This window comes from Protopterus annectens, chromosome 11.part0 (assembly GCF_019279795.1).
Source record: "Protopterus annectens isolate FY-2018-M chromosome 11.part0, PAN1.0, whole genome shotgun sequence".
In the NCBI taxonomy this organism is placed as follows: Eukaryota; Metazoa; Chordata; order Ceratodontiformes; family Protopteridae; genus Protopterus; species Protopterus annectens.
Window position 1 is genome coordinate 1,560,608,438 of NC_056745.1, and position 13,303 is coordinate 1,560,621,740.

Sequence of the window (13,303 nt, forward strand, 5' to 3'; positions counted from 1 at the left end):
CTTGGATATGAAGATCTTGGCTACAGTTCTAGCTAATAGACTTAAAACTGTCATTCTCAGCATTGTATCACCTGAACAATCAGCCTTTATTCTATATAGACACACTGTTGATCACACTCTTACACTAGACGCCTTGATATCGTTCTCTACTCTCGCTAAAATCCCTATTTACACCTTAGCCATAGATGCATCCATAGCCTTTGACCGAATCAGCACAGACCTGTTTGATACTCTCCCTCACTTCAATATACCATACTTGTACATTAACATCATTAAAATTCTTTATTCTAATGCATACACTGTACTACAAATAAATAAACAAGTATCATCCAGGATCGACATTAGAAATGGTGCAAGGCAAGGATGCCTCCTTTCTCCCCATCTATTTAACCTATTCATTGAACCCTTATTCCTATTAATCAAACAGAAAACCTTTCATCACATTCCTTTGTTATACAACACAAAAATCTCCTTATCAAACTTAAACATCTATTTTACCTTTCCTAATTCTGATCTTGAGAAAATTATGTCTTCCATTGATGCCGTCTCCATATTTGCAAACTAGAAATTAAATAAAGATAAATCCTTAATCTTCCCTATTAACATGTCCACTCAATACCCTAGTATATTCCCATCTAAAGGTATAAATATTAAACATTACCACTATCTAGGAATCTCATTCTTTCAGGACTTTACAGCATTTTACCAGGGTAATATTACTAGATTGTGGTCGAATGTGCAAAATGATTTAAACAGATGGGCCAACCTTAAACTACCCTTCCTTGCAAGAGTAGCAATCATTAACATGAACATACTCCCCAGATTTCTTTATATTTTCAATGCAACAAATATTATCTTACACAACAAATTCTTCAAAAATATATACTCATCCCTTTCGAAATGTATATGGTCCCCTAAATCTGTTAGGATTAGCTACACCAAACTCTCATACCCAAAAGAACAAGGAGGTCTAGGACTGCCAGATTTTAAATTATAAATTGCAGTAGGATAATCAACATAGCAACATTCAAGAAGGACTCCAGTATTTGGCATCCAGTGTGGGTCATACTCTATAACAATTATGCTAAATCACTTAATTTCAACCCCTTAGCTCTTTCTTTCTTAAAAAAAGAAAATCTGTGCAAAATCAAGATGCATAGCGGCATAAAAACCAAAATAGGGACACTACAAAAACTATTTCACTCCCTAAAGCTGACCCCTGCCTTTAATACTTTACAACCACGCCATCTTAATCCTAACCTAAAATTGAATGGGATTATGTTAAACTTAGCTCAATTCCCCCTTCTGAAGGATAAAAATATTATAGATCTCCTCCCCTTTAAGCACCACTCCATCTCAGATATAAGAACCAAGATGAATCTCCCAAAAAAGTATACAATTATACTAAGACAAATCATGGAGTTATCTCATAAATTCTTAGATCACCCTCTGCTAACAGATAAAGATATCTCCTCCTGCAAAGTAATTTGGAACCTTCTCCTCCTCAAAAAGAAAATGATTTCAAACACTTACAAAATCATTATGTCCTTTAAAACACAAAAGGAGCCTATATACTCTAACTACTGGCTGAAACAATATCCCTCTATCTCCCACAATCAAATATCGAATGCCATCAAGACTGGCTCCAATCTCATACCCCTAAAAAAGCACAGTTTTACCCAGCTTATGTTACTGACCAATGCTTATCTTACCCCAAACATAATTAATAACATTTACCTTAACTCTTCTCCTCAGTGCCAATTCTGCCAAAATCAAACAGATGATCTCTTACATATATTTTGGAGCTGTAAATGCTCATACAAACTTTGGTGTGCCCTAAGAGCCCAGTTAGAAAAAATAGGCTACGAAAAATCAACTTTTTCTTCGAAATTTACCCTTTTACATATTCCCTCTTCTAGACTATCAAAGGTACAACTCAGAATTTTAATTTCCATATTCATGTTAATAAAGTATTACATCACACTTAACTGGAAAAACAGGCGCTCATTATCCTGGGAAGGGTTTAAGATCCTAGAAATTAATCACCTTAAGGCTCATAGGTATCTATTTCACAACCTAAATCAGAAAGCTTATCTTAAAGAATATTGGAGGATGTTTTTTGAATGTATACTGAAATGAATGTAATATTACCAAGACTTGCTTGTGATATATTTTGGGCATTGTATAAGTGTACATAGTTAGGCTTGTATATAGTTCATGTTGACTTGTTTTACTGTAATTGGATGTTTGATACTGTTATAAACAAATAAAAAGAATTACAAAAAAAATAATACTATCATGTTTATTAAATTTGGTGATAAGTTATCCTTCTGAAGCTTTGTGAATGGATGCTATAATGTAGTAAATTATATACCTACAAAAACAAACTGGGGTATTATCCTCAATGATCCAAGAAAATCTTGTTTTGATTCTATCATTGAGTTTGGAGATATTACTTCCTGCCTTCATGAATGCACACTGGGAGGACACAAATACATAGGTAAATTCAGCAGAAAACTTTGGGAGAAATCACAAAATTAATAAGATGTACCAATAGAAAAGGTATACATTGCTTAGCTTTCAAAGATTTCCATAGTCCTAAAATCAAGATTGGTATAGAAACTACTTCCTTGTCTAATTAAATCTAACTAACTATAATTCAGTTTAGTCTCAAAGACTGAAATGGATAAAAAGGCAGCCTTTACTTACTTCAGAGCATTGAAAAGAATAACTGCAAGTGTAATGTGGTATCAGTAGACAGTGATGTGGTCACCCAACCACAGGATGTAGCAAATGTTCTACAGAAAAATGTTGTGCAAACTTTACTTTAACAACAAAATATGTAATTTAGATTGCTGAAGAGACAAGGGGAGACATCTCGTATATATCTGCAGAAGTGAAAACTGCTGGCAGAAATAAGATTTGTGTAGGACAGGGTGTTCGTACCCTGGATTTTCCTAGTGAGGAACTGTTGAGAGCATTCCAACTTTTGCAAGTGCCTGGTTAGGTACATGCCAACGGTGGCTTTGTACTCAATGATGGGTCAAATAAGGGCCGAGTAGAATGGTACTCTTACTTCCTTGGACCTGGAGGTGGGTAACAAAATGATTTTCTTACTGTCTTGGCTACATGTTGGTTGAATGCCAGATTACCATCTATATATGTTACCAGATCCCTATCTATTGGGTCAGTTCTTAGGTGTGTTTTATCCATGAAGTAATTAGTTTGGGTGGATGCTTTCCCAAAGGGCACTGTAATGCATTTAATCTGTGGCTTTTGCACCAGTTATTTGTTTGTGTTAGGCCCTCTTGTAGAATGTTGGTGTTGTAGAGGGAATTTGTGATAGCTTCCAATTTACAGTCGTTTGTGAACTTGGTGAGTCAGACACATTTGATGTTCGCCTTAGCTTCAGAGTAGACAATGCCAGACAGGAGCAGGCCCAACATGGAGCCTTGGGGTACTCCACTGCAAATCTCCTTTAAAAGCTGGTAATTGGAAGATGAAAATTCTGAAGAAAATGCAATTTTAAAACTTGTTGACCTTTTGAAAATCAGGTACAGACCTTTCAACAGTACCAGTGGAGATGTGTACCTTTTTTCAGGCTTGCTTTACCCATTCACATGTTTTTCTGCCCCGTGATGTGCTAAATGGTCTTTATTTGCTGATTTTTCCATGTTTCTGAGTAGCTGTAAGGCTTTTGACTTAAATCTGTCTGATGACTGGTTTTATCTTTACTCAGACGGGCACCGCAGCTTTTCTGTGAGCATTTTAGTATGTTATTTGTGGTGTTCAGTTATAGTCTGATTGCTTGGTTTATTTTACACAGTTTTTGCATCATATTTTAGGGACTTTATTTTCACTTGGCCACCCTGACACCATGTGCAAAAATTGGGAAAAAGGATTTGTGGATGAATATTACCTAATAATATATGTGCCTGTGATTATTAAAATGGTGTATCTTATAGTTGCTGAGAGATACTACTGTCTTGAATAGGTCATGTATATACAACACTGTTTTTTCCACTTATTTGACTTTTCACAAATATTTTTGCAGAACTGTACAGCTATACAGAAGAACCCGAATTTGCCATGAATTGGCGGTGCTTTGAAGATGATTTCAGGACTCAAGGTATGCTAACTTAATTACTTTTATAACATATATAGTACAGTCTGTAGAACCGCCCACACACACTATTTAGTGCAGCAGAACCACATAGGCCTGAAGCTGTACCATAGTATAGACCTCAACAAGATGGTTTGTGCCTGTAATAATCCATTTGCAACTTACTTCGCAATTTTTATTTTAGGCAACTGAGTAAATGTCAAGAAAATCCTACTAAGACAGCTGAACTTTATTTGGTGTTAATCCGAGTCTCTTTGATGGCAGGTGTGTACCCAAGAAGACTGAATGTTGTAATTAAAGCAAAAGGTGCTTCATCAAAGTATTAGTGTAAGGCTGTGAACACTTATGCAACCAGCGTATTGTGTGTTTTTTATTTTTTATATTTTTTCCCCTAACAGATTTGTTTGTTTTTTAATTGACTCGTACAGGTTATATGTCACATTAAAGGTGGGAAAAGTTTTGAAATGATTTATTGTGGTCTAATTTTTTTATATCACAAAACCCTGGCATTTTAACAGGGGTGTGTGCACTTTTTATATCCACTGTATGTGAGTGCCACCTTAGCTTTGTAAGTGGGACTGTGACCCTATCAAGAGTCATATCAGTATTCATTCTTTTCTTAAAAAACAGTCTTTCTCTATGCCTTTTCTCTATGACTTTCTCATCTCTTAAGAAGTTACTTTCTTTCTCCTTGCATCCTCTGTTTAAGAATTCTGTCTCTAATTTCTCAAGGGTTTTATTACAGACATCATCTGAAGTGGTCAACCTAGAAACTCTAAGTCCTTGTCCCTGTACAATGTCTTATACACATGGGAAGGGTGTAAACTATCACAATGTAGTAAATTATTTTTCCTGCATGCTTTTCTAAACATAACATAAGATGTTCTGTAGTCCTGTCTCACCTTCATTCTTACATATGGGTTCGGAGCCGATCCTCGGCTCCAACTCGGCCAATTACAAAGCTCAAAGTCTATTAGTTGGCTCGTGGCAAGGTAGGTATCCCATAGTGCACTAGTAAGAATCCCCAGATCTCATTTGCCGCGTCTACGAGTTCAGAAGTGCTTGCTTGGCCGTGGCTAAGTTGCATATTTTTCCTTATTATTGTAGTTTTATCGATATTTCTTCACATAAGATAGCTTAGTTTACTTAGTCTTAGTAATAGTTTTTCATAGGTAGTTAATAGTAGTGTGTTTTGCTAAATTTATGGAGTTAGTGTTGAGAACTTGTTGGCCGTTCTAGGCCCGTTTTGTTCTCTGTGTGGTATTCTTCTGTGTGCTAGTTTTTGACATAGTTCCTATTAGCGTAGGTCTGTGTTTGGGTTAGGACCTTGTTTTTTTCTAGTTTTCAGTAGTATAGTATATTGTGTGCAGTGTCGTTTACTATTATTTGACTAGTTTTTGCCTGCTGTTTAAGATTTACTATTTGTGGTATTTTCTGACTTAGCTTCTTTCCTGTTTCCGCAGTTAGGTCCGTTTAAGTTAGAGGATCTAGTCCTCTGTTTAACTTTCTGAATTTTTTCCTCAACAGGGCTAGGCCCATTTAAGTTAGAGGACCTAGTCCTCTGTTGTTTCTCCTTTGTGTGTGAGTTAGTTTAGCGGGGCTAGGCCTGTTTAAGTTAGAGGACCAAGTCCTCGGTTGTATTTTTGTGTGTAACATCTTAAAGGGCGAGGCCCATTTAAGTTAGAGGACCTTGTCCTCTCTTCTGTTTCATAGAACTTCCTTTTTGTAGACATGTCGAAGGAATCCACAGATCATAAACCTTTGGGTTTTAAAAAGTGTTGATCACTGATGGGCACAGTAATTTCATTTACTGCCACTGAGCCATTCACCTACAGGAAACTTGTTCTTTTTGTCACTCATTCAGCTCCAGAGTTCTCCAAGAAAGAAAGAAAAAATTAATACTGAAAGGTCTCCTTAAGCCTTCCTTAGAGGAGGACTTAGCCAGCTCTTCTTCATCCTCCAAGTCTCACTCATCAAAGAAAGAGAAGGTCAAGTCGGCCAAGAGACATTCTCCTGCTCTGTCTATTTTGTCTGAACCTCCTCAGAAAACTTTAAAATTGGATAAGCCTTCTACCTCTTCGGCTCCACTGTCCATGGAGCCAGTCGAGGTTATCGATGTTGACACTGCAGTGTCGGCCCCAAGTGTTTTGGAGCCGACTACTGAGAAATTGCATCGGAGCTGGTCCAAAGACCTATTGCTGTTCCCCCCAACTTTACGATCTCCCATTTTACAGAGATCTAGGTCGCCTACCCTGTCATTCAGATCCTCCAAGAGCCTTTCGGAAGAGGATGTAGAGAGAGTAGTGCTTAGACTTTTGAAGTCGTCTGCTTTACCCAAATTGTTGCTGGCTCAGACCCAGTCAGTCCCGGAGCCATCTAAGACCATTCTCCCTGTTGTGGTTCCTCCTCCGAGCCGTGTTGGTCCTTTGGAGCCGGAGATTTCGGTGCCGCTTGTTTTGGAACCCTCAGTTCCAGCTCCCCTTGTGGCTGTATCGGGGCCGAGTTCCACTCCAACACCTTTGGCGCTGTCCTTGGTGTCTAGGAGCCGAAGCTCACCAGTCAGCCCTGACAGGGACACTTGGACCCAAACCTCTTTGGTGCCAAGCTTACCTCTTGGTGTGTTGGCTAGGTTGAGCTTGGACCCTACATCTATCCTGGAGCCGATCGCTTTGGAGCTGAGGGCTACCTCCATTTCCTCTGAACCGAGGCTGTCTTCGGAGTCAGAGAGATCTGCATTCGAGAAGATGAGAAGCGTGCTGTTCCAGTCTTCAGCTCCGCACAAGGGTACCAATACTCTTCCCTCTCAAGCACCAACCTCTGTCTCAGCACCATCTCTGTCTCTCTCTTGACAGCAGAGACCCGCAGCCTCAGGAGCCCCTGTTGGGTGGTCCGCAGTCTTCTGAGATCTCCCCAGAATACCCTTCTGGGGAGCCCCCATGAAAGAGGATATGCAAGAGGAAGCATGTAGACTCCCCGGATGAGTCCATCACCTCAGACACTGACCTTGAAGAGTCAGAAGGGTCCCCCAAGTTGTCCTCTGATGATATCTCCTTTGTAGATATCTTAGAGATCCTGAAGCAGAGAGGTGGCTGACCCACTGTCACCCCTTCTAATGAGGAGTCAGTGTACTTGAAGGCTTTCGGGTCTCAACCTTCAGTCACTTGGGTGTCTACACCTTTTGATGAATTCCTGGACCTAGTTAGTCAAAAGGTGTGGGAAACTCCTGATGCCATGGAACCAGTCCCCAGAAGACCCAACAAATTTCTCTCGGCCCCTAAAGAGAAAGAGTTCTTGACCAAAGGTGTGCCTGTAGATGCCATGGTGGTGGCGGCAGCCACTAAGAAGGAACTAGCGGAGACTTCAACGTCTGTCCACCCACCAAACAAGAAGTCTCGAACGATGGATATATATACGGGAAGAGTATTTTCTCTTCAGCAGTGTTTACTCTGTGAACTACCTCACACATTTTACTAGGCTTCAGAGAGATCTCCTAAAGGAACTAGGAGATAATCTCCAAGGTACATCAACTGAAGGAGTCCCTGAGAAAGCTACTGCTCAGTTGTCCACCTTAAACTCCATTGTTAACTCCTCCATGAGGCTGATTTCCTATGTAGCAGATGGAGCGAGAGGGCAGCGGGTTCAGGAGTTTCCCTTAGGAGACACTCCTGGATGCACGTATGTAATTTTGCGGAGCCCTTCAAATCTACCTTTACCAACTTCAACGATTCCTCTTTGTTTGGACCAAAGATAAAAGATACACTCACCAGGTGTGAACAGGAAGGGAAAACTCTCTCTGCTGTGGGAGTATGTTTTACTGAAAGAGAGTCATCCAAACCGTCCCCACAGACCAGATAGGATTCAGAACTTACTCCAGATTCTTTTAGTGCCAAAATGAACAGGGGACTGGAGGCCCATTTTGGACCTCAGCAAACTAAACGAATCCATAAAGAAGGCCAAGTTCCTAAAGGTAACCCTGTAGTCTTTACTCCCTCTATTAGGGAAAGAAAACTGGATGTGCTCCATAGACCTCCAAGATGTGTACTACCACATAAAAATGGACAGAGCATCGAGGAGTCATCTATGCTTCCAGCTGGGAGACAGTCAATACCAATTTTGTGCTCTGCCCTTTGGTCTCACCACAGCCCCCAGGGTGTTCACCAAATGCATAGTGGTAGTGACAGCTCACTTGAGACGTCATGGATTCCAAGTGTTTCTGTACCTGGACAACTGGCTCCTGACTGCCATCAACAGGCACCTACTCCTACAACCCAGGGATTCAACCATCCAGCTCTGTACCCAGCTAGGAGTTACGATAAACTGGGAATGTCTGTCTTGTCGCCCTCTCAATTTGTGACTTTTATAGGCGCAGAAATAGACACAGACGCCATGATGGCTCATCTTCCTGCAGACAGAATTCAAAATCTCAGGCAACAGATGTACAGCTTACTTCCTCTACAAAATGTCAAGGCAAAGACAGTGCTGAAACCCTTAGGGACCATGGCTTCTACCATAAATCTAATTCCACTAGCCAGATTGCATATGCGAATTCTTCAATGGCTACTTTTTTCCCAGTGGTCTCTTTAACGTCTGCCTCTATCTCATCATATTCTCATAATGGAGTCTTGCAAAAAGGACCTTCGTTGGTGGATTCAGCCCAATCAGCTGATGACAGGAACACCCTTCTTCCCTCGCCAAACCGTTGCTACTGTGACCACGGATGCCTCCCAGATGGGGGGGGGGCATTATCTAGGCAGGACTGTCCAAGGCACATGATAGGATTACGAGGCTCACTTGCATATCACTGTCCTAGAGATGAGAGCAGTATGTCTAGCATTGTAAGCACTTCGTGACTTTCTTCCTTTAGGGACGATAGCAATCCAGTTGGACAGTATGTCAGTGGTATGGTATCTAAACAAGCAAGGAGGAACCAAATCTTACCCCATTTGTCGAGAGGCTCTTTGTATTTAGCAGTGGGCGATATCTTCCCAGTGCTTTCTAGTAGCAACGCACATCCCGGGGACAACCAATGTGATAGCCGACAAGCTCAGCAGGGCAATCTTGATGCGTCACGAATGGTCTCTAAATCAGAAAGTAGTGGAACAGATTTTCCACAAATGGGGACAGCCTTGCTGTGATCTTTTTGCCAGCCTGATCAACGCCAAATGCAGCAGCTACTTCTCCCTTATCCCCCCTCCGGGGGAGTCACCGAGAGACGCACTTGTTCATGATTGGCCTCCGGGACTTCTTTATGCCTTTCCCCCTTTTCCACTCATATTGAAAGTGATAAAGAAAGCAAAGTTCTTGGGAAGTAAAATGATTCTGATCACTCCTTACTGGCCTCGTCAGATTTGGTTCCCCTTTCTCGGGCCTCATCTCCTAGATGATCCATGGACTCTGGACCCAGTTCTAGACCTCTTGACACACATGTCAGGCTCTCTTCACCCCTGCCTCCACACCCTCAACTTGACAGCGTGGCTGCTCCACTTCCATCCCTAGTCAGGCTTCATGATTTTTCACCTGCGGTGACCCATATCCTTATGTCTTCCCACAAGCCTTCCACTAGGAAGTTATACGCTAGCAAATGGAGGACATTTTCTATATGGGAAAAAGAGAAAAATGTAGATCCTTACACAGCATCCATCCCTTTGGTGTTAGACTTTCTAACCAAACTTTCCGTCAGGGATCAGCTGCTGCTAGTTCAACTGGCCGCGATATCAAATTTTAATTTGGGACAACATGAGCCTAATCTGATGGCTCACAGATTATGTAAAACCTTCGTTAAAGGTGCTACCTTGCTGAGACCTCCTTTTCAGGAACCTGTACCTCCTTGGGAATCTAAATTTCTTTTTGTCCAAACTTACTTCCCCGCCTTTTGAACCTGCACATGCGTGTGAATTGAAGTTTCTGTCTTGGAAGACCATTTTTCTAGTAGCTATCACATCCGCTAGGATATCAGAGTTGCAAGCACTATCAATCAAACCTCCTTATTTGATTGTACATAAAGACAGAGTTTCCCTTCATACAAATCCTTCCTTCACCCCGAAAGTTTGCTCTCTGGCTAATTTGAACCAAACTATTAAACTGCCTGTATTTTTTTCTAATCATTTAAACAGTGCAGAATATAAATTTCATCAACTTGATGTTCACAGACAGTTACGGTACTACCTACATAGAACTAAGGAGCATAGAAAATCAGACCAATTGTTCGTGTCCTTTTCTGAAACTAGAATAGGTCTGCCAGTCTCTAAAGTGACTCTGTCTAATTGGATTTCCAACTGTATTTCCTTTATCTACTCCTCCAATGGAAAGAACCTTCCGTTTAAAATTAAGGCTCATTCCACAAGATCTCTGTCCACATCTGCTGCTTTTCAAGCCAGAGTTCCCATTGATAGTATTTGTGCAGCAGCAACTTGGGCTACCCCTCATACCTTTATTACTCATTACAATTGCATTTGACTTCCAGGGGTAGAGCCTCCTTTGCTTCCACAGTTCTTAGGAGTATATTCCCATGAGCCACCTGAGAAAAAGGTGCTAGGGACGCAGTCCCATATGTAAGAATGAAGGTGAGATAGGACTACAGAACATAAGTTGTGTACTCACTATAACGTTCCATGTTTGTAGTCCGTCTTGTCCTTCATACTTACAAACCCACCCACCTACCCCTGTCCTGGAAGGATCTGGAGACAGGATAGTATTGCCTTTGGTAGAGTGGAGACCTTTTATTGTTGTTGTTCCTTCTGGATAACCTTCTTCTATCACTCTTTTATAGTTAGCAGCAAACAAGATCTGGGGATTCTTACTAGTGCACTGTGGGATACCTACCTTGCCACGAGCCAACTAAGAGAATTTGAGCTTTGTAATCGACCGATTCGGAGCTGAGGATCGGCTCCAAACCCATATGTAAGAATGAAAGACAAGATGGACTACAAACATGGAACGTTATGGTGAGTACATAACTTCTTTGTATAAGTTTTTAGTAGCCTTGAATATAGATTTTTTTAGCAGCCTTGAATATAGTTTTATTTATGAATGTTCAGGTTTTGCTACTGTAGAGGCATTTTTATATATTCAGTGCTATTTATTTGTATATTAACAATTTTAAAAGTTTAGTATATTTGATGTATAAATATCAATATTTAGTGATACATTTACAAGCATTTATTATTCAACAGGGTGTAAGTGTTTTGTACTTGATTGAAGTTCTGTTAATGTCGAGAGGGGGATATGGTTTCATGACGGATTGATATAGTAATGGTTATTGCAATGGGTTAATTAGAGTAGGGATATGATTGGGTGATACCAGTATTTAAACTGAAGATGTGATAGTTTTGATATGTCTGAAGAAGCGTTCGTTTTGTTGAACGCGAAAGTGCTTACACACTTTTTATTGTTTTATCGAATAAAGTATCTCTAACCCGAACCGTGGTGCTATACGTTTTTCTCAGAGAGGTGCTTTGTCCTCATACTACTTTTGTTCTTAGTTATATTTTAAATATAGTCTTCTTTTTCCATGTGATTTGTTATATTGGTATCAGGATATACTGGTTATGTGCCAGAATTAGGATAGGATTACATGCACCAGTAAAAAAATGCCTTCTAATTTTTCACAATTTAAATACTGGGAAACTATTGCCAGAGACAGTGTAGCATTTAAATTAAAGGAACCATCTGTGAATGCCAGTGCCAGATATTGCTTAGGGGAAGGGGAGAGGCAGCTAAATAGGTACTGTATGCACACTGTTTGTCTTGACATACTGTAGGTCTTCTTCCATTGCAGCCCAATGTGTTCATATGTAAGTCATAGGTTCATAGGTTCATAGGTTGGTACTAGGCTACTGGCCCTAGGGCCTATACAAGCCTAGCCATAACAATTCCCTGGATATTTCTTCCCACAATATTTACTTCTCTGGACCCCTGTCTAGCAGGGTGACTGACATGATCCCCGGGGTGAATTTCCTATCTCCCATCCAATCATCAAAGTTCCTTTTGAAGAGGGCCAAAGAGGCACTCTGCTTGACATCTATGGGCAGTCTGTTCCAGAGTATGGGGAGTCTCTGGGTCAGGAACCTATCCCTCCAGCATGTTTTGTTCATTGTGATGACAAGGTTTAGATCCCTGAAGAGTGTGGCTCTGAGGGATTGGGATTTCTTTAAGTGGAGCATGTCCAACAGCTCAGGGTTTGACATGGCCTTGTATGTTAAGCAGAGATCGCCTCTGAGTAGACGATATGCCACAGAGTATAGCTTGGGTTTTTTTAGACGGTCAGCATATGGCATCTGCTTTAGGCCTGTGATTCTTTTAGTGAGGTATTTCTGTGGTCTTTCTAGCTGTTGCTGATGTCTTGTGAGGTACATACCAAACGGGGCATTATACTCTATAATGGGTCTAATGAGGGATGAGTCAGTGGGACAATGACCTCCTTTTTTCTGGATGAAAAGCCCTTAGTGATGAGGTGTGCCACATAGAAGGATTTCCTGACTGTTGTGGCGATGTGGTTATCGAATGTGAGACCACTGTCCACCTGTGTCCCTAAGTCTCTCATCACACATTCAATGTTTAGTGTACTGCCACCTATGTGGTAATTCATGGGTACATGTTTTTTTCCAAAGGGGATAACTATACATTTCTTGGCATTAAGCTTGAGCCCATGGCTCTGGCACCAGGCATCTGTTTCTGTAAGGCCCTTTTGTAGAATATCCACATCATTTGGGGATTCAATAATGGCTCCCAGTTTGCAGTCATCTGCGAACTTTTGTTAGCCAGAGTCCCTTAGTGTTGGCCTGTACTTCAGAGAAGTAGATGCCAAACAAGAGTGGTCCCAGGACTGAACCCTGAGGTACTCCACTTGTCACTTGTCTGGAGCTGGATTTGGAGTCGGCTTCTTTTACAGTCTGGGTTCTGTCAGTAAGCCAGTTAGCAACCCATTGAGTGACGTAGGGATTTATGCCCAGCTTAGTAAGTTTATCTATGATTCCAGAGTGGGGGATGGTGTCGAAGGCCTTGGCGAGGTCCAGATAGGCTGTGTGGACCGCCTTACCCTCGTCCACAGCTCTGGAGACTGAATCAAATCAATCAGGTTCAGGAGAGGAGATCGGCCCTTCACAAACCCAAACTGGGTGGGGTCCAGTGTTTGAAGGTTGCCAATTTCTTTGTTTATAAGTTCCATGATAATGCATCCCA

At 41.1% G+C, this 13,303-nt stretch overlaps 1 protein-coding gene across 1 annotated transcript in view; it reads left to right on the forward strand.

The window, feature by feature from the left end:
• STRIP2 (striatin interacting protein 2) overlaps nucleotides 1–13,303 on the forward strand; it is a 1,652,725-nt gene that overhangs the window by 479,987 nt on the left and 1,159,435 nt on the right. The window contains exon 3 of the mRNA XM_044088838.1: nucleotides 4,055–4,129. Within this exon, the coding sequence (XP_043944773.1) occupies nucleotides 4,055–4,129 (75 nt within the window). The remainder of the gene's footprint in view (nucleotides 1–4,054; nucleotides 4,130–13,303) is intronic.